The sequence below is a fragment of the Castanea sativa genome, chromosome 7 (assembly GCF_040712315.1).
Source record: "Castanea sativa cultivar Marrone di Chiusa Pesio chromosome 7, ASM4071231v1".
Lineage (NCBI taxonomy): Eukaryota > Viridiplantae > Streptophyta > Magnoliopsida > Fagales > Fagaceae > Castanea > Castanea sativa.
This window is the reverse complement of record NC_134019.1, coordinates 34,144,413-34,170,799: the sequence shown is the minus strand read 5'-3', so window position 1 is coordinate 34,170,799 and position 26,387 is coordinate 34,144,413. Positions and strand designations below refer to the sequence as shown.

General features: G+C 33.6%; 3 protein-coding genes and 1 non-coding gene across 5 annotated transcripts; 2 read left to right on the top strand and 2 right to left on the bottom strand.

The window, feature by feature from the left end:
• Window positions 1-1,027: 1,027 nt before the first annotated feature.
• Window positions 1,028-3,670, top strand: LOC142605357 (RING-H2 finger protein ATL65). Its single transcript, XM_075776822.1, has one exon. The coding sequence runs from the start codon at window positions 1,692-1,694 to the stop codon at window positions 2,952-2,954; it is 1,263 nt and encodes a 420-aa protein (XP_075632937.1). The 5' UTR covers window positions 1,028-1,691; the 3' UTR covers window positions 2,955-3,670.
• An 8,130-nt stretch (window positions 3,671-11,800) lies between these two features.
• On the top strand, window positions 11,801-20,221 carry LOC142642944 (putative CoA ligase CCL6). Its single transcript, XM_075817408.1, has 19 exons — window positions 11,801-12,145; window positions 13,365-13,428; window positions 14,023-14,112; window positions 14,234-14,290; window positions 14,696-14,744; window positions 14,928-15,004; window positions 15,875-15,914; window positions 16,008-16,102; window positions 16,186-16,350; window positions 17,376-17,486; window positions 17,608-17,695; window positions 17,784-17,850; window positions 17,960-18,035; window positions 18,111-18,228; window positions 18,349-18,594; window positions 18,749-18,888; window positions 19,077-19,259; window positions 19,341-19,460; window positions 19,968-20,221. The coding sequence occupies exons 1-19, from the start codon at window positions 11,997-11,999 to the stop codon at window positions 20,013-20,015; spliced, it is 1,983 nt and encodes a 660-aa protein (XP_075673523.1). The 5' UTR covers window positions 11,801-11,996; the 3' UTR covers window positions 20,016-20,221.
• On the bottom strand, window positions 13,086-13,159 carry TRNAI-AAU (transfer RNA isoleucine (anticodon AAU)). Its single transcript has one exon. It is a non-coding gene; the product is annotated as a tRNA-Ile (tRNA).
• A 936-nt stretch (window positions 20,222-21,157) lies between the features above and the next one.
• Window positions 21,158-24,111, bottom strand: LOC142642945 (cold-regulated 413 plasma membrane protein 2-like). Of its 2 annotated transcripts, none has more exons than XM_075817409.1 (4): window positions 23,766-24,111; window positions 22,159-22,266; window positions 22,008-22,078; window positions 21,158-21,706 (listed from the first exon to the last, which is right to left on the bottom strand). In XM_075817409.1, the coding sequence occupies exons 1-4, from the start codon at window positions 23,930-23,932 to the stop codon at window positions 21,453-21,455; spliced, it is 600 nt and encodes a 199-aa protein (XP_075673524.1). In that variant the 5' UTR covers window positions 23,933-24,111; the 3' UTR covers window positions 21,158-21,452. The 2 variants fall into 2 exon arrangements, with proteins under 2 accessions (XP_075673524.1, XP_075673525.1); XM_075817410.1 differs by having other exon boundaries at window positions 21,174-21,818; window positions 23,766-24,104.
• Window positions 24,112-26,387: the final 2,276 nt, after the last annotated feature.

The following is a 26,387-nucleotide window of genomic DNA, read 5'->3' as shown; positions in this document are numbered from 1 at the left end:
AATGGAAGGTGTAATTATGTATTATGTCAGCATCTTAGATGTATGTATCAGAGCTTGTGTCTTGTACGTATCTTGGAGTGATGTTTGTATGCTTGAGTGCTAATAATCATACAAGAAAGACCATATTACATTACGTGTGGAAAACGAGATACCATTATATTAATCTTTTATTATAGAGATATAAAGTTGTTAGCTTTTGTAATCTTCCTAGGTGTGGATTTAAACGCATGCTAATAGTATCTCTCCTCTTTAATAATCAAGACCATATCTCCACCTTTTTCCCCGCCCCTCTCTCTTCAAGAAGATAATTTGGGTGGTGGATTCATTGACATGAAATGTAATGTAAACCCAAATTTCCTAAAGTTTACAAGATTCTTATATACGATGAGTGAATAATCTAACAAAAAGTTAAGACACCACTTTTTCCTCAATTTCTTCTTCTTATTATTATTTTAAAGAAGGCCCTTCCAATTAAGGTCCTGTTTGGTAGAGTGGTTCTAATACGTTTTCAGTTTTTAAACAATATTACACACTTTTTCATACTTTTTCACCCACACGTATTTCAAACTATGAACAATATTACTCAAATTTCTTTACCAAACGGATCCTACATTTTTTTTTTCTACTAAGATGAAGACCATTATCAAAGCTCTTAAAAGACAAATCTTGAAGATAAATCCCCTTAAAAGATAAATCTTTCAAGACTCCTTGAAGATAAATCTTTCACCCATCTCGGTCACTTAATCCAAGATGCCAAGTAAGAGTTTACCTCGTTAGTCTATTTTGGTGTTTGCAACCAAGAATTTCTAAGCTTAAATTTGTAACTATTGAATTTATATTTTTAAAAAATCAATATGATTGAGCTGTCTTTATCAGATCACACCAAGCCAATAGCCCCCAACTTGACTATACAACTTTTTTGACTTGTACATTGCACGATGACTGCATTGTGCATTATGATAGTAAAATATATTAAATGAAATTTAATGCCAATGAGGAAATAATGGTACCATGAATCCCAATAAAGAAATTCAGCATAAAATTTATAATAAAAAAAGAAGAAGAAAAAGAATCCCAATAAAGAAATGCAAATAAATCACCTTTGAACCTACAATTGTATGAAAGAGTCCAACCTGGCATCAACTTCGTGGAAGATCCCTACTATTATTGTGGGTCACCACATTTTCAATCTCCCAAAAATCCACACTAAAACCTGAAAATTCCATACCCTTTCTTTTACTAAAACTCCATAGCACCAAAGCCATTCCAAACCACGTTCCCACTACAACATGCAAAAAGTAAACAATACCATAAGAGCATATAGTATTTGACCCTAATCATCCACGTGCTTATCACGGGATGTGTACTTAAATTCCCACATAAATGTGATTTTGTCCGCACTAGATAAAAGCTCCCCAAATAAACTAATCGCAGAGCCAATTATAGTACGCCACGTAAGTATGTTTTGGTAAAAAAATTGTAATTTTTTTTTTATGTGGTTCCGGCTGTGACTATAAATTCACCAATGTTGACGTGTCGTCCTCAATACGAGCTCGTTCAGTCAACGCACTAAGCATTAAACCCTTTCTCTTTCTCTCTCTCTTTCTCCATTAAACCCCATTTTTCTCACAGAGAGACTCAGGAAAAAAACTCACACACACACAGAAGTGAGAGAATCATCAACGATCACGATGATGGTTCCAGCTGAGTCTCCGATCAACGGCTACGATTATGACAGCTCATTGGCTCCATCTCCATCTCCATCTCCATCTCCATCTCCTTCCCTCACCAGCAGTAGCATCATTACTTCGGTGCAACAAGCATCGCCACCGTCCAGATTACCCGTCCAATTCAGCCCGCCGTTGATCGCCATGGTAGTCATAGTCGCCACCGCTTTTCTCATCGTGACCTACTCAAGACTCATCTCCCGCCACGTCATCCCTCCGATCCTCCGCGTCCTCCGCCGATACAAGCGGTGGCGCCGTCGCCGACGTGGAGCTCGATCTTACCTGCCGTCGTCTTCTGGAGACTTGGATTCTCTTCCTTTCGATTCGCCGTTTTTCGAGCCGTCCGATGGATTCCACTTGCACTCGCCGTACGGACTCGATGAGTCGGTGATCAAGACGATTCCTCTAGCTCTGTACTACACCTCGAAACCGAACCGCGAACGCCGTGACTGTGCGGTTTGCTTGTTGGAATTCGAAGACGACGATTACGTCCGCACGCTTCCGGTTTGTTCGCATGCTTTTCACGTTGATTGCATCGATATCTGGTTGAGGTCTCATGCTAACTGTCCTCTCTGCCGCGCCGGGATATTCCGTCCGGAGTCTCCGTTCGTTCCGGTCATGGCCGCCAGGATCAGACCAAGCCTCGACGACTCGATCTTACGGAGCTTCGGCGAGAGGCTCGAGAGCGAAGCTTTCCCGGACTCTCGCCGCGGATCCATCTCCGAAATCACTCCGTGCGTCGAAGAACAATCGCCGATGAGAAACCAAAACAACAACAATCACAATAACTACTCGGAGGAGAGATTCAACGGAAGAGATTTCATGTTGAAGCGGTCGTACTCGTTTGGATTCGAACGGAACTTAGCGTCGGAGAGGATGGTGATGGAGCCGGCAACAACGTCACCATGGCGGTACAGAAGAGGAAATTTCTGGAGCAAACGGCCATCGCCGTTCGGATCCATAACAAAACCTAGAGTCTTCTCATTCCGCTACTACAGAGGAATGAAATCGCCGTTTTTCCGACGAAGAGGATTCTTCCCTCTGTCGGAAAGATTCGCCGGAAGCGGCGTCGGAGGCGGATTATCAAGAAGAACGAAATCAATGACGAGCCCGATGTTCATGAGGTCGTCGGCGGCGGGCGTCGGAGCAGCAGCGTTCTCGTCGAGCCGGTTACGATGTGGAGATCCGGAGGCGCTACTGTCACCGGACAGATTCAACAGGAGGTAAGATTAACAAAAACAGTAACAGACCAAAGAGCGGGAAAAAATACACGTGGAGGGACGAGATTGAGTGAACGACGAGGAATGGACGGTCGGAGATGAGGGGGGGGGGGGCAATGACTTTGAAAGCAAATATTAAAAAATATAGTAGTGTGGGAGAATGGGAATGGGGTCAGGGTGGTATTAATGGGAAGGGGGTCGCATGCGGAAAGAGGCGTTTAATGCCGACGGTCTGGCAATTTGTAGTGCCCCTCATTAATTGGTGTGGTTGAGACGTGTGAGTTGTGAGAGCAGACTGCATTTATTGTTAAAATTGACGAGAGCTAAGCCAAAGACCTAGCTAATCTCTATCACACATACACAATTTTTTTAGTCACTCAACACCCTCTGGAAAGTGTTTTCTTTCCTCTTTTTCTTTCTTTTGGTCCATTGGGAGGTGAAAAACATTAAGAAGGGGGAAAGCTCATAAATGTGAGAGAGAGAGAGAGAGAGAGAGAGGAGAGGAGGGTTAAAGGTTCTTTTTTTTGGGAGTTGGCTCCTATTTGTAAACACAAACTTGTGGTTTTTGTATTTGGAGCCACCGACAGAGATCACATGTGGAGATGACATAATGCATTTGTGGGCACAGTGTCACTCACACTCTATTGTCCACCTGGTATAAGTATAAACAACTGGTCCTTATAGTGATTTAGCATATTGAATCCACAAGTAGGTTTACTTCCTTATAGTGAGTCTGATATATATATATATATATATATATTTTTTTTTGTTTTTTATCTTTCATAATATTGCATTTCATATTCCACATATGTTAGCTATGTAAAGACTTTGAAAGTGTGCATTAAAACATGTTCATAACTTCATATCTCTCATTCTTATAGAAAAAGCTTCAAGAAATGGACAGGATGGTGCCTTAGATTTTTTTTTTTTTAGAAGGAAAACGACAATCATTTGTAAAAATGTTTTAAACTAGCTTGTACTTGCCTTCGAATATGAGCTTGGAAGTGCAATTCACGATCCTAGGCGGCCCAATGTACCTTTTCAAAAACCAACATCCCCTGATAGGGCCAATGGTCATGGGCCTAGTTCAGCCCAGCAATATTCTCCTGTCGGTATAATCCAGTACGTTGGTGGCACAACCCCCCAAAAAATGCGAATATATAAAGGAGTCAGTAAACATACAATGTAAAAAGCTAGAGGATTTGAATTTTCTCTTTTTCATTATCATCAAACATATTTATCTTTTTATCTTATGTTCTTAGTCTTACCGTGAAATAATGTAGTTTACACTTTTACATCCTTCAATAAATGCTCGTTACATCAACATTTTACTGAGAATTGAACACAAATTGCCACACAATATATTATTATTATTAACGGAGACATAAAATGGTGTAGTGCTTGCTCGTGTTCTTGTTTGGTATTGCTCCATTCTTAGATGGATCGCGACACAATTTCCCCACACAAAAAGATTATTTGTTATGAACATTAAAATAAAAAATTCCACATTTGACTGCATTTACTCTCCTATGCGGATGAAAGAGAAAGGTGAAATTTTTTTTTTTTTGAAAGGGAGAAAGGTGAAATTGATTTCAAATAGAGGGACAAGCCACATGCTGCTTTAATAAAGGGTAAAAATTCAATAACTTAATGAAAATACATATAGTCTATTCCACATGCTCAATTATATGGTATAGTATTAAAACATGTGCATGCCAATTTATAATACTAATCAGTAACAAGTGAGATTTTGAATTTAATTCATGAGCAAGAACCTTGTAATTGAAATAGTATTTTTTTTTATATATATTTTTAATAATGTTATCTACAAAATAGAGTTCAAACCACCATTTTCAGAACCGGACTAGACCGGGAGGTCGAACTGTAAAAACCAAGAATCAAAATGAAAATCGATTTTTTAAACATAAAGAACCGTATTTTTAGTTAATTCTGTAAACTCCTAAAACCGAGGTTGGATCACACGAATCGGTGTCAAGAACCGTGTGGTCCAACTTCTTAGCAATTTTTTTTATTTATAAAAATAACTTAACATAATTTTATTCTACTTAATTAAATTATCCATCTCTTACAAGGAATAAAAAAAAATTATAATTAAAATCCTTCAAAGATATTCAACTTTATCTCAAAAATTAATCATAAATTTTAATGTTTTCATAGTTATTATTTTATTTTATTAACGTTCTTATTTAATTATTAAATATATGCTTGAAAATTTTTAAATTTCCCTCACATATATAGATATATTAGTCAATTTTGATAGTTTTATAAATTTAATATCTATATTTAGGCTTTAATTTATTGTTAAATTAATTATGATATCATCACGGTTTAACTCTGGTTCAACTTCGGTTTAACCTCAAAAACCTTGAACATCTCCCTTTTACAGTTCAATGAACAGTTCAGGTTTCAAAACCTTGGTTCAAACTCCCTAACGAATTATAAATATTAAAAAAAATTCATAAATAGAGATACAGTTCGAGAAAATGCAAAATACTTTTTTTCTTTATACAAAATAGAAATTATACTCTAACTTAATCTAAGTGTATATGTACGTGAAACTCCTTTCTAGAAACTTGAACCTTGACCCTTATCTCTCATACCTCATAAGTACTTATACTTGTAGAGTGACCATTACATCTAAGGTGCGTGGTGGTCAAAATACTTTCATTATATAATAGATAGCATATAAAGTACATAGATTTATAAGTATTTGTAGTGGTTGTTGTGAAACTTGTATTAATAAACATGTCCTAATCAATAAACATGTTGAAAATAAATGCCCTGAAAAGTTGTTTCATTATTATTAAGATTTGTTTATTACAATGGACCTTAATATCATGAATATATAATAATTAATTCTATACTATATTTAGTGTCCTTGTATTTGCACGGGTACAATACACACACATACACAATGTGTGTGTGTATACATACTTATATAGGTTTTTACCTAGTAGCTAGTAAGTAACAAACTCTACACATTCGTAGTATTATGAAAAAAAGCTAATAAATTTGAATCAATCCTTTTTATATTTTGTAGGTTCTGATTAGCTTAATTAGCAAAATCTCTGATAATTAAATAAGAGATTTAAAGTTTAATCTCCGCCTAACCAAAAACTTATTAGTGTTTTGATATGATGATATATTATTAATACTAAATTATAGTATAATATTTTTTTTGGAGAGAGTTTTAACCTATGACGTCTGCTTTTAATGATAGTTCTTTATCATCAGACCAAGATACCAATTGGTTTTTGATATAGACAGAGATTGAAATGACATTTAAGATGAAATTGGAGTTCATTTAAAATCTAGAGACACTTGGCAAGTTGGCATCAAAATTGTAAGGCAATTATAATGACACTTTGGCATAGGGCTGTCAATGTTTGACCCAACCCACGAACACGACACGAACTCGACATGAGTTTTTTCGGGTTAGGGTTGGGCCTTAATGAGTTTGGGTCATAAACGGGTCGACTCGAAAGCAACACGATAAGAAACGTGTCATAAACGGGTCAACCTGCGTAACTCGCAATAGACACGTTTGACACGCCAATTTATTTGTGTCAATCCAAAATGACTTACTTAACACAACCCATTTAACTCGTATAACAAATAAATATTCATCCTATTTTAGATTTATCAAATATCTTTTATATCCAACATATATTTTAAATTTAAAAAGAAAAGTGAGTAATTACGAAAATTTACAAATGATATAATTGAAAATTGAAATTTTACAAACCCTAGATCTCTAAACCCTACAAACCCTAAATCTCTAAACTTTCTTATAAATATCTTTTTTTATTATTATTTTAATTTCAACCGTACCACTCTTCTCTTGCTCAATTCTTAAACTCAAAGTGTCAACTCTCAAACCAGTTATTTATCTCCCGCTCTCTCTAATGTGTTTATTTTTTCTGCATAATGCTTTTGTACAATAAACTTTGAATCCATGTGCCTTGTGTTTTTCTTGATTGCATAATATGGCCCACTTGTTTTTGTTGAACTATGTTATTTTATTTTTGTTCAACTATATTATTTTAAATTTGGGTTGAAGTTTATTCACTTCTTTTGCAGTGTAAATAACTTATTTCTAAATGAATGTTATATTTTTGTTGAATTACATTATTTTGAATATGGGTTGAAGATCTGAATTGTATGCACTCCTTTTGGGATGTAAAAAAAAATTATTTCTAGATGGATATTATATTTAATATTATGCAAGTTGAAATAGGTTGTGTTACATTCGTGTCAACCTAACACGACTCGTTTATTAAACATGTCAAATGGGTTGGGTCAAGTCAACCCGCCTTATTAACAGGTCGGGTTAGGGTCGAAGAATCATAACAAAATTATTAAATTGGTCGGGTTAGGGTTGAGTTATTTAGTTGAATACCCTTATCTCGACACGACACGAACCTGACACGCTAACCCGAATTGACACCCCTACTTTGGCACAAATTTGGAGTTTAAATTAGAATATATTTTTTTGGAATATTAATTGAACTTTCTCTCAACTTTCACCTTAATATAATATATTTGATTAGAATTACTTTTGCTTGTTTTACAAAAACATGGACTTACAATAAATTGGGTCTCTTGATTAAAATATCTCTAACATCATCCCCTTGAATTGAAAGGTGGAAGTTTTAGTGTCAACGACTGAGTGATGAGTATGCATGTGATAAAAATGTAACTGAATGATCCTTGATCTTTCCATAAGACCTTCGTTACAATTCTTCAAGATGATTGTGTCATTGTGTGAATTCCTTAATCATGATTTCTAGGCTAATTAAAAAGTTTTTTTTTTCTTTTTTCTTTCTTTCTTTTTTTCTTCTTAGAAAGATTTCTAGGTTAATATGTTGCTCATGAATCTCAGGTTTCTTTTATAAGCATTTTTTGTAATGATTTTACTTTTGAGGTATGGATGGCATTGATGTTTTGATTATATAACATAAATTGATCATTAATTCGCAAAAAGGCCGACCTTTAAGTTAGGGGAGACGGCGTCCAACACCTTACCGTCTTGTAACTTAATCTCTAATCTTAGATCATAATATCTATGGTAAAATAGACTCTCCACGCAATTTAGTTTTAATTTATTTGATTTAAGATAATTCGCAATAATTTTTAATGGAGTAAAACAAATTAAAATTAGTACAGCGACATGTTCGATAATCAACGCTGTACCACACCGAAACATCATGCTTAGGCATTCAAACCACTCATACTCATAGCATAAATATTAGATTAAGATATTTTTCTTCCTACCATTTTGATAGGCCTAAATGAAATAAAAGGTCAAGAGCGTAGTACCAATAGGTCCAATGCTACAATGTTAGGCATTATTGCGCAGCAAAAATTGTTTAATTATGGTTGGCTTTGGTAATGTGCTTGTGTTGGAAAGCACTAAAATAGTACTAAAAAAAAACAAAATTCAAAATCACTTTCATATTTTGAAGGTATTGTCAATTTTTGCAATCATAATCAGGCGGTGCACCAATCAGTCATCACCACACACGCACTAATGGATTTTTACACATTAATTTCAAAACTTGCTTCTCCAAATGTCAAAAACAAAGACAAATTTGTATGTTTTGATTTGTGCATGAGATTTTCTAGAAAAAAAAAAATTAGTGCTAACATATATTGGACCACAAAGACATGCTTCAATATATGAAGAATTACCGATTGTCATACCCAACTTTCATACAAGCAATATCTGGTTGTTTGAGTGGAAGCCACCAATTTTTCAATAGCCTGTTTTACAAGTAACTACAAAGAGTCCTACCAAATCAATTTCTTAATTATATTTTATCATTTTATGTGAATTTGTTGCTCTATTTTAATATATTTGTCCTAACATTAACTTGTACCCAAAACCCTATATTGTAAAATTTGGAAATGGGAAACAATGACCTCTAAGTCATTTGATATCTGTTGATATCTCTAATGAAAAACTCTGTGATTTGAATCATCCTCTCCCCCAATTGAAATGTATATATACAAAAAAAGAAGGGAACCTTAGTTATTTACTTTGAATATTTCTCATAAATTTGCTTATTAGCAATGTTATATCTAAATATCTTAAAGTCTTATAATTAATTGCCTATGATTCTTACAATGATATTCGTAGAGCGCTAGTTATTACAAACCAGTGTGTGCGTTATGTCAGTTGAAATCGTATTTTTAAAATACGATTTCAGTTAAATTGTGAAATCATATTTAACGAGCACAATTTCAAGTTTGTGTTTATAGATCATGTGTATGGAACTAGTCGTGTCATGTGTGTAACAAACATTTACGATTCAACCTATTGTATAAATTAAATTTTCATCAAGAACATTATATAAGAAAGTCAAGTGGGTCTCAGTCTAGCCCATGCAAAGCCCAGACCAAAACTGAATCTCCGCCTTCAAACTCAAAGCACTTGCCAACAGTGCAGAAGTGATGGTAGACTGGTAGTAGCTAGCATGCATTATTTGCATGGCCTTCAAAGGATCTATACTGGGACATTTATGCAGACATTATACTAGCTTAGTGTGATACTTAATAATGTTACATAATCTGTATATATATTGGACTATAGGGTTGCTCTGGTGTCTACTTTTCATTTTTTTTTCAAAGCTATCCTGTTTAATTTGAATTGATTTCTTAAAAGAACAAATTAAGGAACAAAAAAAATAATTTAACGAAAAACTAAAAAAACTCTTAAATATATATTTAATCACATATCACACAATTTATCGATAATTAATCATACTGTTAATATATATTTTTTAATAAAGCTGTAACCATATTAACACAGTGTAGGAGGAAACTAGTCTACTCTATCGTTATTATTTTATTGTTGTTGTCATTGTTTTTACTTTTCTTCTAGATAAGCTAGTTTTGAAGTTTTATATATATATATATATTTATCAAAATAACTTTTCCTATTATTATTGTATTTAAATTCTACATCAGAAAACCGTGAAAGTTAGAAGAAACCCTTTTGTTTTTTCTTCTAAGAAAAGTAGAACTTTAATGAGATATAGATATATAAAACATTATCTATATTTTTTCCTTGCTCAGTAGCCTCAAACTTGGTCCTCCACCGCGTATGTGTAATGTATATCTTCGTAAAGACTAATTAAACAGCCTGAACATAGCTGGGTTCTATTATTAATCAGCCACTTGGCTGCAGTGTAGGGATGAGATTGACTGGCCTGCAGTGACTATTGCAGATTTGTGACTAATCATGATTTGGGTATTTTGCTTTTAGCTTTTTTTATGGGTTGTACACTTGACTGGGAATTGCTAAAGAAATGCATCTTCAATCCCTAAAAGCTACTGTTATTACTTTTTTTCTCCCAATAGCTTCGATATTATTTCAATTCTATAGCGTTTGTTCTATCAAATTTATTTTTTATCATCAAACTAAAATATCAATTAATTTTTAATTTAGAAAATATCTGAATCCTAGATATTTTATTTGAGCACAAAAGACTTTATGTTAAGTCAATTGAAACTCACTATAATTGCTATTAAGCTAAGCTAATATTTATTTTTTTATTAAGTATTAAAAAAAACGATCAATCAGCAGATCTGCTGGTGCTGTAGATCATAAAAGTTGCCGTTGATTATGATTTTAAAGATGCGCCCATTATGGCCGACTTTTTGGTTGGCATTTAATTCAATATCTATATCTTCATGGTTTATGTTTGAATAACAAATATACTAACATTTTTTGGACCACTCAAATTTAATGACGTCTTTTTTGGATTTGAGACATCTTTACTCTTTGCATGCTTGGAAGTCTTCTCAAGAAAAGGAAAAAAAAAAAAGAAAAAGCTTGCTCATTACATTTATTCTATGTTTGAAAATTTTGAGAACGAGTTAAATGGTAGGAAGAAAATTTATATTTCATTTCATTTTCTCTTAAGCCTTCCTCTCAAAAGTGACAGAAACGCTCATTCTTTTAATAAAAGAAAGGTGAAATCTAGATTTTTAAGTATATGAATCTCATATAATTTTTTTTTTCATATCATTACTTTATATATATATATATATATATGAACTTCCAAAAAATTAAGTGAAAATATATTTATTTCTTTCTTTCAATTTCATTTCATTATTTTATCATCCATCAATTCCATTCTATTATTCTATAATAATAACTTTAGAATATTTTTTTTTATTTATAATTAATGACATGATTTATTGTGATTGTCGCATGATAAAAAAGATTCTACTATGAGTGGACCTAAGCGATAGCAATGTTGCTTTAATCACAATTATGAAAATATTGAATTCTTAGCACTAATTCTTATCCAAAAAATAGAAAGTATTCTTAGCATTACTCATCTTATAAAATATGGACTTCCCTTAAATTCAGTGTATCTAATGCATTGAACCCAGTTAAATTGTGACACATATCTCAAAATAGACACATATCATTGTCTCAACGAATTCGATACTATTGACTAACTCATAAAATATAAATAGTCTTAAAGTCCTACCCATAGAAGATGGGAGTAGGAGGTTTAGATGAGGGAGGTTTTGACTCAGCACTATAAGCTAGCCTATCACTGTCTTTCTTATTTTCTTGAGCAAAACCCAAACCCTATCATCGTCTTTGATCAAATAAAAACAAAAAGAATACTAAGACAAGAAAACAAGTTTTGTTTAAAACATAAATTAACAATAAATAAAGCAAATCGTGGGTCAGTCACCCACCTATCATCTACCATTATAAATGCTGTGCAAGGAAATCCCCATATACAGACACAAAATCCTTTAATGTGTCATAAAACGCCTATAAAATTGGTCAGACACATCTTTCTTAATGTGATCTAAGAATTTATTGCTTTAGCTCAACTAACCCTCCCATATTCCCACCTTTCTCAACTCCCTCTTTCATTCTTTCTTTGTGGTTAAATTCAGCAAAAACATTTTTACAAGCTCTTAAAAAAAAGCTTCAGTCTCTAAGGTCATCTTTAAAAGGTTCTTGAAATTGAAACTCAGTTTCTACATTTTGATAACAATGTCGGATATCTACATTGTGAAGGTTGAGGAATCAAGGCCTGCAACAGCTCAAAGGCCATCGGCAGGGCCTGTGTATAGAAGCATTTATGCTAAAGATGGTCTTTTGGAGTTGCCGGCCGGATTGGAATCTCCATGGCAATTCCTCAGGTTTATAGTTTATATATTTTATATATGCATTCATGTACTCCCTTTTGAGAATTGTATTGCTAATTGCTATTGCATGTGTTTGTGTTTACATAGTTGGATTAATGCTATATATGTGTTCATAGGGTTATGATTATTGTGACTATAGGATCAGAAAAATATGTTTTAAGAAATGGCTAGCAAAGCAAGCCATTCTCTAACAAGCATATCAAATTTGTTATGAACAAGTCTCAGGGCATGCAATGGCCAATGAGAGTCATGGAAAAGCACAAATGTAAAGTAAAATCAACCAAGGTTGGGTGAGAGACCAACAAGCTAGAGAGAGCAGGTCACCTAAGCATGAATTTACTGTAAAATTTAAATGACAATGTAAAACTAATTCTTCATTTTATTATTTAGATTTTTTTGGTTTTGTTTTTGGGACCAATCTAATCAATTACTATGACAAACTCATCTACAATTGTAAGATTAAATTGTTGACCCCTTCTTATTTTTCTTTGACCTTAAAGATAACATAAATTCCTAGGCACTAAGTATTAGTATAATTTTACTTTCCCATTATAGAAAGGAAAAAAAAAACACACTAATATAAATTCTTAAGAACTATTGGTATTTTGGTTGGAGATCAGACTAAATCTTAGTTGTAGTTAGCTGTGTGATTGTGTCAAGGATACACATTTGTCCTATTATAGTTAACCGTTTATTGGATATTTGTCCTGTTGAAAATGGAATCCGTAGCCCAAACAAAAACAAGTCTTTGTCGTGAAGAAAAGGTTGCGGTAAAAAAGAAAAAATTAGCTGTTATAGTTAACCGTTTATTGGACATTTGTCCTGTTGAAAATGGAATCCGTAGCCCAAACAAAAACAAATCTTTGTCGTGAAGAAAAGGTTGCGGTAAAAAAGAAAAAATTAGTAGTCTAATGTAATAGACAACAATTGATTATGGCCCATGCAGGTTTCGAACCTGCGACCTTCGCGTTATTAGCACGACGCTCTAACCAACTGAGCTAATAGGCCAATTGCTGATTTAATAAAAACCTTTTTAAAACAATTTATTTAATGTAATACATTCAAAGCCAAGCGCTATAATTTCAATTTGTTTGATAGAGAACCCCGAAACTACATTATTAGAAAGAGAAAAGCTTTGTATATTAAAATACGTGGTCTGATTCCATGGCACTATGCTGGGATATTTCCTCTGAAACTATGTTGATTGTGGCAGTGACTCAGCTAAGAGGAGCCCCAGCAACCCAATGCTGGGTCGACGTCAAGTCACCGACTCAAAGGTACACTACAACTCTCTTCGTTTTCGTCTCTCCCCCTTACATGTGTCTATGTCCTTAGTAATAATAATAATAATAATAATAATAATAGAGACACAACATTAATTTTCACAATTTGCTAAGATTATAATTGTTATGCGAAATATCAGTTTCATATGGCCTGTCATGCACAACTTTTGTGTCATCATAATTATTGTCACAACTTTGAAGCGATGGATTTTGAGTGGTGGAAAAAAAAAGTAGTAGATTCATATAATTATGATTATTCAATGCTTACGATTGATCACTTCAAAAAGTTGTGACAAAAATTATGGTCGTATAAATTGCTATTAAGCATTGACTTTAACAATTGTAAACAAGCTATGAATTTATTATTTTTTCCCCCCTATAATTAGCATGTTAAAATCTATTGTAAGGCATAAAATTTTACAATTTTTATGTCGCACTGCTCATAACTTAACACCTTAAAAACTTGCGAAAAAAGTAGTCGTCACTTGGAAATTTGGAATTGCCTTGAAGAGTGAAGACCATAAGCTAAATTTTCATTGGAAGAAACTAAAAATACTAATAAAAATATTTGACTGAATTCATTCACAGGTGGGCCCCTATGTGTGGCTCACATATCAGGAGGTTTATGATGCAGCCGTCCGCATGGGCTCTGCCATCAGGAGCCGTGGTGTCAATCCTGTAAGTCCAAATTGCACTTTGGCTAACTTAGAAATATCTTTTTTCTTCAAAGAATTAGGCAATTAGTTTATGTGGAAATCCAATTTATAAGTACTACTAATGTGTGTTGTTATGTATGTAGGGTGATCGTTGTGGTATTTATGGGTCCAACTGTCCAGAATGGATAATTGCAATGGAGGTATATATACATTTATATACATACATTATACTTCTAGTTATCAATCTTGCTTGGCTTCATAGATATTGATGATACATAGTAAATGTGTTTTTTTGCAGAAGTGTGTTATGATTGAGAACATTTCTTAGGAAACAAACTAATAAATGCAACCTTCATTACAAAGGGCTAGTAGCTAGATTGAGCACACTTGTTATAGAAGTTCAGTGTGTAATGTACAGTCATTTTCCCTCATGTTTTGCTTCCTAACCTTTTTTTTTTTTTTTGGGCTAAGGGTATTTGTTTGTAACTCACTTTAACAAGTTTTATAAGGTTATATAGTAAAGATGAAAGACCAAGATAGCAATGTTTAAGTAACAGTTTGAACTGTGTAGTGTTATTTTGATAATTATGTTTGATTTTCAACAGGCATGTAACAGCCAGGCTGTGACATATGTACCTCTATATGACACACTTGGTATGTTTTCCTTTTTTTTTTTCATCAATAAATCTCAGTGTGCTAATTACTGTCATCTTCACCATGTGTTTATGGGTGCACACACCCCCTCCTGGTGGCAATCAATGTACTTGAATTGTAGACCACTTGGTTGAGTTATCAAAAGAGTCTGATTATGTAACTCTGTAATTTTGCTCATCACAGGACCAAATGCAGTGGAGTTCATCATCAACCATGCTGAAATTTCAATAGCTTTCGTGCAAGAGAACAAGATATCTGCTGTACATTCTCATTCTATCAATTTTATTTTTATTTTTATTGTAAACGAAACATTACTAATCTAAATTAGCCATCAATTTTTGAAATCTTGATGATCTGATTCAATAACCAATAAGGTGGTATGAAACCTGTGATCGATATGAAGAATTGATTTTTAACTTACCTTCAAGGACTTTCACTCATAAATTTAGAATCAAACTTAATTAGTTACCTCACTTTTGTTGTGTTCTGAAACCATTGAAAGATTTTTCTTGTTCTCCAAGGACCTCTAATTTTTCCTATTAGTTTTAAAATAACAGGAACAGACAGCATCTTGGAATGCTTATAAATTTTATAACAAGTACCCTGGTTGTAAAGAGTTTTGTACAACCATGTTGCCCACTCGATTTCTTCTCTCCTACCAAACACCTCCAAAATAAGTTTTGACTCTTCATCTGTTATACCTGTTCACTCTTAAATGATGCTCAGATTTGAAATCCCATGAAAAGCATTATTACAATGCATTACCATAGTAGGAAGGTTACCGTGAGAAGATGCTATGTTCTATGAAACTCATAGTTGACACTTGACAGCAATATGGTTGTATGCAATTCCTGTTTTCTTTTTTATATTTTTGCCATGCCACTTCAAAGAACTAATAATTTGTTGGTTCTAAAATTGCTTTACCTAGTTATGTTTGTGGGAATGTTTGTAGTTGGCACTTGGGACATCCTTGTTTCTCACTTTTTGCCTATGGTCAGCGTGTGTTTCTGTGCATGTCAAACATCAATTCATGGATGAAAATAATATACTTAGTGCAACTCACGTCTCTCAATTATTTTTCTGGCTTCTACAATTATTTTTCCTCACTCAAGTGGTAACTCTTTGTGCAGATTCTATCATGCCTCCCAAGATGTTCAGAAAATTTAAAAAGTAGGTCAAGCTGCCATCTTCTGTCTAATATACTCAGAAAACAGTATGCAGTTCCTTGGGTGGGGAACTAAATTATGTATTTTCTTTGCTCAGCTATTGTCAGCTTTTCAAATATTTCAAGCACACAAAAGAAAGAAGCTGAAGAATCGGGGGTTTCTTGCTTTTCCTGGAAGGAGTTTTCTGAGTTGGTAGGATGTCAATCCACATTGTTCATCTATATAATGAGTGCATATTACTGTCTACGTTGATTTTGACTGGTCAATCAAAACAGGGAAGTTTGAATAACGAACTGCCTCCAAAAAACAAGGCTGACATCTGCACAATAATGTATACAAGTGGAACAACAGGAGAACCAAAAGGTGTCATTCTTACAAATGCAGCTATTATGGCAGAAGTATTGACGACGGACCACCTACTTTTACTAACAGATAGAGTGGTAAGCAGCCAAACACAAATTATGATTTCTTGAAGCTGTATGATTCTGTAACTTTTTTAGTTTCTGCATTTCATGGAGTTTTAAAGTCACTCCTTGTCAAAAGATAGCTAAGAAAGCCCAATATTCTGTTCTAATTTGCAACTCAATTCATTATCTGTGTAATTTGGTGATATTGTTTTGTGTCAATAATCATCACCAAATTCTAATCTGCATCACATTATGTCTGCTTCAGAATGCCTGATCAATAGATGTTGTTTAAATAGACTGTAAGATAACTGCGCATGATGATTTTTGTCTAAAAAAGCAGATGAATGTGCACAGAACATACATTTAATAAGTCGTTGCTCGTTAGCCAATGCCAATTATGTTTCTAAGTGCATAACAATGGTCATATAAGATTATTTTCCCACTATAATGACAAGAAATCCAGAATGATAATAAACTTATTAAGATAAATATAAGATTCCTGTTAAGAATAAAACTCAGCAGAATTTATGGTTCGCATTCATGTATGCGTAGTCAAATTTGCAAAACAAAATCACTGTTGTTTGTGGTTCATTCAAGAAAAATCTGTTGGCTCTTCTTGCCATTTTCAGTACATCATGGAAGAACTCCATCTGTTAGCTTATGAATTAATCTAAATTGGGCATATGTACTTTGTGTTCAATGGCTTAATCCTGCTATAGATCTAAGAAGTATTTTCTACCAGATACAAAATTATTAGTCATAGTTCCTCCTTACGGAAGTCATTCCCTCTTTTAAAAGATGCATGTTTTAGTATTGTCAAGATTCTTAAATGGAATGTGGTAGGTCATTGGTCTGAATGGCAAAGGCAGAGTGGAAATGTATGTCATAAGTTCAAACCTTACGAATGAAAAAAAGGATATAAGTAAACCAATGTAAGGTTTTCTACGTCACATTTTGCTATTAAGTCATTCATTGATGATGGACCACAAAACGACTTTTCTTCATCAAATTATATGGCAGTTACATTATGGTATTGACATAGAATCTTTCTATTACAGTGTTCAGAAGAAGATTCATTTTTCTCCTTCCTTCCTTTGGCCCATGTATATGATCAAATAATGGAGAGCTATTGCATCTATAAGGGCTCCTCAATAGGATTTTGGCAAGGCGTAAGATTAAGATTCATCTTTTTAAATGAGTTCTTTCTTCCATCTATTTATTTGACTGTATGTCTTTTAATTGCCAATGCTGAACTTGTCCAATGTGTTTTTTCTTGCTTTAAATATGCAGGACATCAGGTTTCTGATGGAGGACATACAGGAACTGAAGCCATCTATGTTTTGTGGGGTTCCTAGAGTTTATGATCGTATCTACAGTGGTATATTATTTTTCTATACATCACATTGAATTATATACATATTTAACTTTTTTCGTTCTAAACGTTGGCCTTAAATTTTGTTCAAAAGGTATACTTAATAAAATTTCATCGGGAGGTGCGTTGCGGAAGGCATTGTTCCAATATGCTTATAACTAGTATGTTTATCGATAACCACTTCATTATACCTATCAAGAAAAAGTTTAAAGATAACTACTTCATTAAATTACTTTGCTCCCCTACTGAATGACTAATGGAATCTGGCAGCAAGTTGGGAAATCTAGAGAAGGGACTTAATCAAGATAAAGCAGCACCTCTCTTGGACAGGCTTATCTTTGATAAGGTCAGTCATATATCCTTCCCCATCATTACTCTGAAAGATCTACTTTACATTCTAATAATGTGTTAATTATTATAGATCAAACAAGGATTAGGGGGGCGAGTTCGTATCATGTTATCAGGTGCTGCACCTTTAACTAGGCATGTGGAGGAGTTTTTGAGGGTCACCAGTGGCTCTACTTTATCCCAAGGATATGGTAATTTAGACCAACTGTTTTTAATTAGAGTTGTTTTTAAGCTTATCAATGGTGGCTCTACTTTATCCACTGTTCTCGTGTACTTCTTTCTATCAGCTTATAATATTTGCTCATGATCAGGTCTTACTGAAAGTTGTGGTGGGTGTTTTACATCCATTGGCGATGTATTTAGCATGATTGGAACTGTTGGAGTCCCCATCACAACCATTGAAGCCAGGCTTGAGTCAGTACCAGAGATGGGATATGATGCACTTGCCAGCATGCCACGTGGAGAGATTTGCTTGAGGGGAACAACCTTGTTCTCCGGTTACCACAAGCGACAAGACCTGACTGAAGATGTCCTTGTTGACGGGTGGTTTCATACAGGTAAAACCTTGCTAATACAATGCATTGACAAACAGTTACATTCTAAGGCTGTATTTGTCACTGGTTAGGAACGTCTATAGCTGCTATAAGACAGAAAATACTTAATTCAGAGAGTATGTGAATGTTGATGGGCCTAATTTTGAGAATAATGCAGGTGACATTGGAGAATGGCAGCCCAACGGAGCAATGAAAATCATTGACAGGAAAAAAAATATATTTAAGCTGTCTCAAGGTGAATATGTTGCTGTAGAGAACATTGAAAGCACATACTTGCGATGCCCTCTTTTAACATCGGTATGTTGCTGGTGTCCACAATGGTGCCCCATGTAAAAGTAGTCTCTTTAAATAGAACATTGCTCTTTTTGTCTAAGAACATATGAGTTTCTGTTAGTAAGTTGATCTGCATAGCCCATTGAGTTTTCAATTGTTTTGTTGCCACTTATCTAATTCTAAATGTGCTATTGACTTATCTTTGTTAACAGATCTGGGTCTATGGGAACAGTTTTGAGTCGTTCCTCGTAGCTGTGGTGGTTCCTGACAGAAAGGCATTAGAGGATTGGGCAATAAACCATAATGTCACTGGTGATTTTAATTCATTATGTGAAAACCTGAAGGCAAGGAAATACATTTTAGATGAGCTTAATAACACTGGTCACAAAAACCAGGTATGTACTTGTGTCTCAATCCCTATTGCTAATTTCATGTAGAGTTATGTCTTTTCTTCTGACTTGAAAGACATCCTGCAGCTTCGAGGTTTTGAGATGTTAAAAGCAGTCCATTTGGAACCAAATCCCTTTGACATGGAGAGGGATCTGATAACTCCAACATTCAAATTGAAGAGACCACAATTGCTCAAGTACTACAAGGTATGCCTTGTGTTCTTTTTATTTTATTTTTCTCTATCAATTGTTTACTTGACTGCTCATTATTGCTATGACTTTCTATTGGACCCAAGTTTTTCCTTCCCAGGTTTCCCTAGTAAAAGGGTGAAAAATTCATCTTTCCAAAATTATATAGCTTCATAAATGTGTGTACTCTATATAGTTTTATTACAGTTTTGCGATTTTCTATGGAAAGCAAGAAGGATCAAATAAAAAGGTCCAAGGGCATTTTACTGTTCACTAGAACCAGAACATGAATCTAAAAGCTCGGGGCCCCAAAAGCGAGATGTGTTTTTATCAAGGATTGACTGGAAGATAAATAGCAATACCTCTCGCTTTTCTTTTAAGATAGTTCTTTTGGCTGGCATTCAGAACTTCCTTTTAAAAAGTGTCCCTTATCGTCCTTTATATTCTTTCTATTGATCTACCATGGAAGTCGGTGTGTTGGACTATGCAGCATCAATATGATCTTTTCCCCAATGTCATCTGCAGGACACCGTTGACCAATTGTACAGTGAAGCCAAAGGAATAAGAGTGTGAGAACAGCATTGGAAGCTATAAACTGGAATGCAGATATTACCAATTTGTGGCAGTTTGCCAAAAGTTTGTTTATTTTATGTTTTATCTTGTCTAAAAACTTGTAGAAAAAGTGTTCATATCAAAATCAAATCATATGTACCCAACAGTGTGTGGATAAGCAGATTCTTGCCCTTGTTTAATTATAAATAAAAGATACTTTGACATCATCCACGCTCCTGCTGAAAATTATATTCCTCTTCTTTACCTTTCTATATAATCTAAAGAGGTATCGAAAGTCTAGGGGTGGTAAAAAATAATAAAGAACCTCCTAGAATTTTTTTAAGTCTGTCTAGCTTGACAGCACCATGAGACCAGATTTTATCTAGAGATATGAACAATGACAAAGATTCTCAAGGAATCCATCTATGGTATCCAGCTTTTTGCCAGAAATTAAATAGCTGATATTCTTCAATTTTTGGGCGTCAAATTTTCTTTCCTTGTTTAACAAATCGAGCACCACTATCAAGGAGTTTGAAGTTTGATTCAACCAGGGTTTTAAGGTGGTTCTCTGTGCTATGCATATGCCTGAGGAAGATTCAAGATCAAGTTTACCTCCCAAAACACAAGCTCATACGAGGAAAATTAACTTCATATTATGGCAACAATAACATGAAAGTTTAGAGGTAATAATTGGTTTGACTAGTAAAGTCTCTTAGCATGGGATCAAACTTGGATCAAATCCTGCCTTCATCAAGGATTGCAGAGGTTTAATGGAAAAAAGAGGCTACCTTTCATTGTGTAGTCCATAAGCTGAGCCTCCAACAGATCAAAAGAAAAAAAAATATTGCTGGCAAATCTGATGGTATCCTCCATTTTGATTTTTGAGTTCTATCTTGGTACCTACCATTGTTAATCAGCCTACTGAAAACTAGTGATTCGATAACTGTAAGGCATGCAGCCCCTAGAAGACTTACACAAGGTTCTTTAGAATAACCACAATCTGAATGGATCACTAGAACATAAGGTTTTGTATTACATGTAAGGGCGATACAGGAATTCCACAAGGTCCGTATTGACCATTCTTTAATTGGAGCTGATGAAAGATGTAACATATCGAAGTAACATGACAATGTTGCTGAACTTGTCAGGCTTAACCAAAGAACAACACAAACAAGACAGTTGATAAAAATTTGCAAGCTTCAAAAAGCAATTCACATGCTACCATGACTGCACCAATGGGAAGTCAAGTAGAAAGTCCAGACAGGACAGAAAAACAGAAACATTGTGCCAATTCTTTCACAAATTCAACAGCATAAAAGACAAGTTTTCCTTTCAAAATTATACAGATGTAACAGAACAGTGGCAATGAATTTGTAGGTCTTAATAAAATAATGGCACGAAGATAAAGATTCTTAAAATTGCAAGCACCAAAACAATCATAAGCTCCTAAGAGTGCACCTATAGCACATCAAGTACCAGTGCCCAGACTGGATAGATAAACAGAAGGACTATTCCAATTGTGTTTGACAGACCATTGGCTTTTGTGAAAGAATTTCTGAACCCACCAGATGCGCGGATGTGTTCTTGAAGCAAATAACATGCAATGGCGAGACATATTAACACACCAACCCAGCTGTCCCTTACGGTGTCTGCAAGTAAACTAGGGGCTACCACCGTCAGAAGAATGAAAGCCCCTGGAAGTTCCAGCCACTCTGCAGTTACAGTCATAGTCAGTAAATCGATGGTGAAAAATATTTGGTTGATTATGATTATTTGGTTGGATAGCAGATATCATGCTGGTAGTGATAGCAAATGAATGTTTGCCTGGGCACAACATAAGATGTGTAAGAAAGCAAATGTAAAATGAGATACTTGTATATTCCAACTAAATGAAGATGGGAAGGAAAGAGTTTCAGTCAGAAAATTACGAGTAAGATTCACATAGATTGCATTAGTTAAAAGCATTTAAGCATAAACATGATCAATCAACAGTAACTAAGACTTATATAATACCTGGGAAATGTTTTGGGAAGAAAAGGCGCAACACAACAGCAATGAAAGCAATCCATCTCCCAATCTCTCCCCTGCATCACCAAAAAATTAAGTAGCACGAAAGCATACACAGGTTGAGGTCATTGAAAACAGTGGTTCCTCAATTTATCACCTGAGTATGCTGAATAGTAGTGAAGGAAGACTCAGGAAGATGTATGGGATCAACAGAGATGTAAGAATGTTTGTCTTCCAGTTTGTTCGGTCCAAGATCAACAAATAACTACAGCAAGCATATGAAGTAAATCGATTAGGCCACACTAAACTCTATGACCAACACAAATAATAACAGGCATGATATACTATAAAACAGTATAGTTACCCAAGATCTATTAACCAGACAAAATAATTACGAAAATAAAAAAATAAATAAAAATATAGACTAGAAAAAATATCATGTGATGGGGTGTAGCAAGAGGAAGAAAAGTTTTTGCTGCAGTAAATGACCAAAAGTATACTCATTGATCAAATTGATGTTCTTATAAAGTTTTCCTTTCAAAAAATACATTTGATCATAAGAAAGTCTGTTGACACAACTTTTGTGCCACAACTCTAATCTAATTGATTTTAAGTGATGGAGAAAAAGTAGTAGCCAGCCACTCGCAATCAACAACATCAGAATTGTGGCACAAAAGTTGTGGTCATAGACTGTTTAATCTCATATCTAGTTGTGTCTCATTGTGATGTTTTTCATTCTAATAAAAAACCCTCATGGTGATGACGCAGCATTGGCTTTATTGTTTTTATGTTTGTGAAAATAAATAAGCATACTGCTAGTTTAGTGGTCCACATTATTCTTGGTGAGCACATCAAATGCCAACGCTAGTAATAGGACATGTAACAACTCCCAATACAATGGCACTGCCACAGGTCCAATACATAAATGCTCTCAACTAATCTAAAGTGAAATAAATGCAGAGTTGAGAAAACATAGATCAATTAGGGAGAAAAGTGTGAGTCTGTGTGTGTCCCTTGATCCCATTAGAATCAGAAATTCATCATAGAAACTACAAACAACCCAATCGAACATGGGTGAAGAGAGAATGCATATTGAGTCTCCATTAGTAAATCACAGTTATACCAAAGATAATAAAGTAAATGATTTCTTCAAATTCAACTCATCTCATGAACAAATCATAGTAATTAAACAACAAGTAAAAGCTAAATTCAATGAAAAATGAAAAAAAAGAAACAAATACACTGAGTTGACTTTAACAAGATAATTCCCAAACCATTTCCTCTTCTTCTCTCTGTTTTAAAAAAAAAATTAATTAATTAATGATGTCTGTAAGTTCCAATTAAATTGACCATCATACCTAAATATCCACTGAAATGTTCAAGAAGACTAAAAAGAAAGCCTCTACTGATAAATCACCAAATAATGTCCCAAAAATTTAAAAGCTAGATCTTGTTTTATAAGAGATCATGATAACTGGTTTGAAAATTGAACCCACATGCTTATGCTTATTCATTAGTTATTACTAGTATTTAAGAAGAAGAAAGATTGTCAGAAAAGCTAAAAGACATGCATTTGTTAAACATTTCAACATCAACTTTATATCCATCTATCATCATAAAATTAAATTAAGGAAAAGAAAGAGAGCCTTTAATTTGATCCAAAAGTCATTTGTATATATAGAAAAAGATCATAAAACTGTGAAACAATAGGATTAAGAGAATAGAGAGAGAGAGAGAGAGAGAGAGAGAGTAATATATATTTACATGGCAGCAAAAGCAGCGAGCCATTCAAGAAAGGTGGTGCCAAAGCCTAAGCTTCCAAGCTTGATGACATGGGTGGCTATCTTTTTAACAGCGTTTGCAAGATCTTTCACGTCAGAGTTTAATAGATCTTGATCAGTTTTCATTCTTATGTAGCCCGTCTTCGCCATTGTACTAAATCAATCTGAGTTCTTTCTTTCTTTCTTTTATTTTTTTGCTTTCTGGGTATCTCTGTGAGAGAGAGAGAGAGAGAGAGAGAGAGATGCGGAGATAACTAGAAAGACAGAGTGAGTATATATTTGACTGTCGGATTTAACATCGAAGTGACTGTCTAGACGTGAGTGTGAACAGAGAGAATCTAATTTGTAGCTTTCTATATAAAGAGTGACACGCGTACTCAATCTCCACTCTTCACTCTCAAGCTTCCACTTGCCATAGATACCCAACCAATGATGTCATAGACGTGTGTGTCTGTGTTCTTTTTTCGTCGGTAGGTACCATTAGTTTTTTTTGCCTTTTTGAATGGTACCGACGTCTATGACGTCGGTACCATTCAAAGCACAAGAATCGTTATTCCAACCCTCTCGGCAGATTTTATCTACAAACACAAAGTTTATGATTTTTTTTTTTTTCGCTAAAACAAAGTTTATGACTTGTTCAAATTGTTCATCATCATTTAATTATTGTAAAGTTTATCAGTATTGAGCACAAGAAGCATTAGCAGGAACGGACCCAGGACCCCTGGCCCTGGGTCCAAACATTTTTTTTTTATAGTTATTATTATGTTATTTTTGTAATTGGGTTCTATTTTTTCTCAATAAATCTAATTAACATCACCCAAATAGTAACTATTTAATCTAAAAATTTGATAAAAACAATAAAAACATTCAAAATAATGATTGTATTTTAGTAAAAAAAAAAACTATTTTACCATCAAAGAACCAAAAAATCATGTGTTATTGGATAATTTAAAGCTAAATTTTTTGCGATTATAGTAAACTAATATAAATATCAGTTGATTGTAGTAAGTTGTTAAAAATCAAATATAATATTTTATTAAGATTATATCTCTTCCTTCAATTAAAAAAACTCAAATTCTCTCTCTTTCTTTATTATTTTAATGAGTTGTTTATATTATTTTAAATGAAGTGATAAAAAAATAAAACATTTGATATTAAGTGTATTGTAAAGTGAGATAGTAAAATAGATAAAGTACATTTTTGAGGTGCTAAATGCTAAAATATTTAGCACTGCCACTATAAATGCTCTAATTTCAGCAACAACAAAATCCTAGCCATCCTAGTATTAAAAAAACCATTATTTTGTTTTTGTCTTTATCTTGTTGGTAAATGATTGCATCTTAATGTATTTAGAAATAATAATTTTGAGCATTTATAAAATTTTAATACTATATGGATATCTATTTTGAGATTTTTTTTTTCATTTATACTTTGGCTCCACTAGTTTAAAATCTTGAATTCGTCCTTGAGCATTAGGAAGCCTAAGTAATTTCTTCATAATTAATTCTTTTCATGTCCCCTCTCCCCACCCTACGAATGGGTGCAGGAGATAAAGGAGAACCCTAATTAATCTCTTAAAATGTTTCATTAGAAATCATCTGTAAGATAAATCTGTCACTTTCTTTCAATTTTGAATGTGTTGTTATTTATTTATTTATTTATTTTTTTCATTCTAGTTGGTTAATGAACATGATGTACTTTTATTTATCAATAATATCTTTTGTTTCATTCAACAGGATTTGAAGTATTTGCCTTATTGGGTAGAATGCCTTCCGCTGTGGGTTATTAACCTTCCCTTAGTACCGAAATGAGTTCTTTAAAAAAAAAAAAATTCTATCAATTATAGAACAAGCATTATAAATTAAAATTCTATCCTATTAATTTTTTTTTAAGTCACCTGATTTTTCTATCTTGTAGTAAAAAATAGATTCACTGAAGTTCATTAATATTATTTTTTATTATATATCAATTATAACATATCAATATTTTCCAAAAAAAATTTATAACATATCTATTATGTATCAATCACAAATATATCATATCACTAGTGATGTAAAATAGTTGTTAATTTTTTTTTTCTAATTGCAAAAAAAGAATAGTCCGCTCCAATCCATCCTGCTGCGTTTTTTTAAAAGAAAATTTGCGGTTGAGAAGTGATCAAGGTAGGAAATACAGGGTATATTATTATATATTATCATTTATGTATATTTAATTTCATCAGTTGGATGACTTATGAGGAAACCTTAGTACTTCGCCATGTCCAAGTACCAGTGTCTACTAGGGAGAGTAGAGTAGGGACATTTAAAAAAAAAAAACTATTATTGTGATGACAAACCATAATTTGATGTTAATAAAAAGTCATGTTAGTACATTTATATAAAGTGACTTCCTATAACATCAACATGGAAAAAAAAAAAAAAATATATATATATATATATAAATTTGTGCTCTTAACATTACTCATTTTATTCAATGAATCTTTATTAAAAATAAAAATAAAAAATCAGGTAGCTTGTGTCTTTATGGGTAAGCCAAGTCAAATTTATGCCTCAATGAAGTATAAAATTTTAAAACTATGAATTTCCATAAAAATTCCTTAAGATTG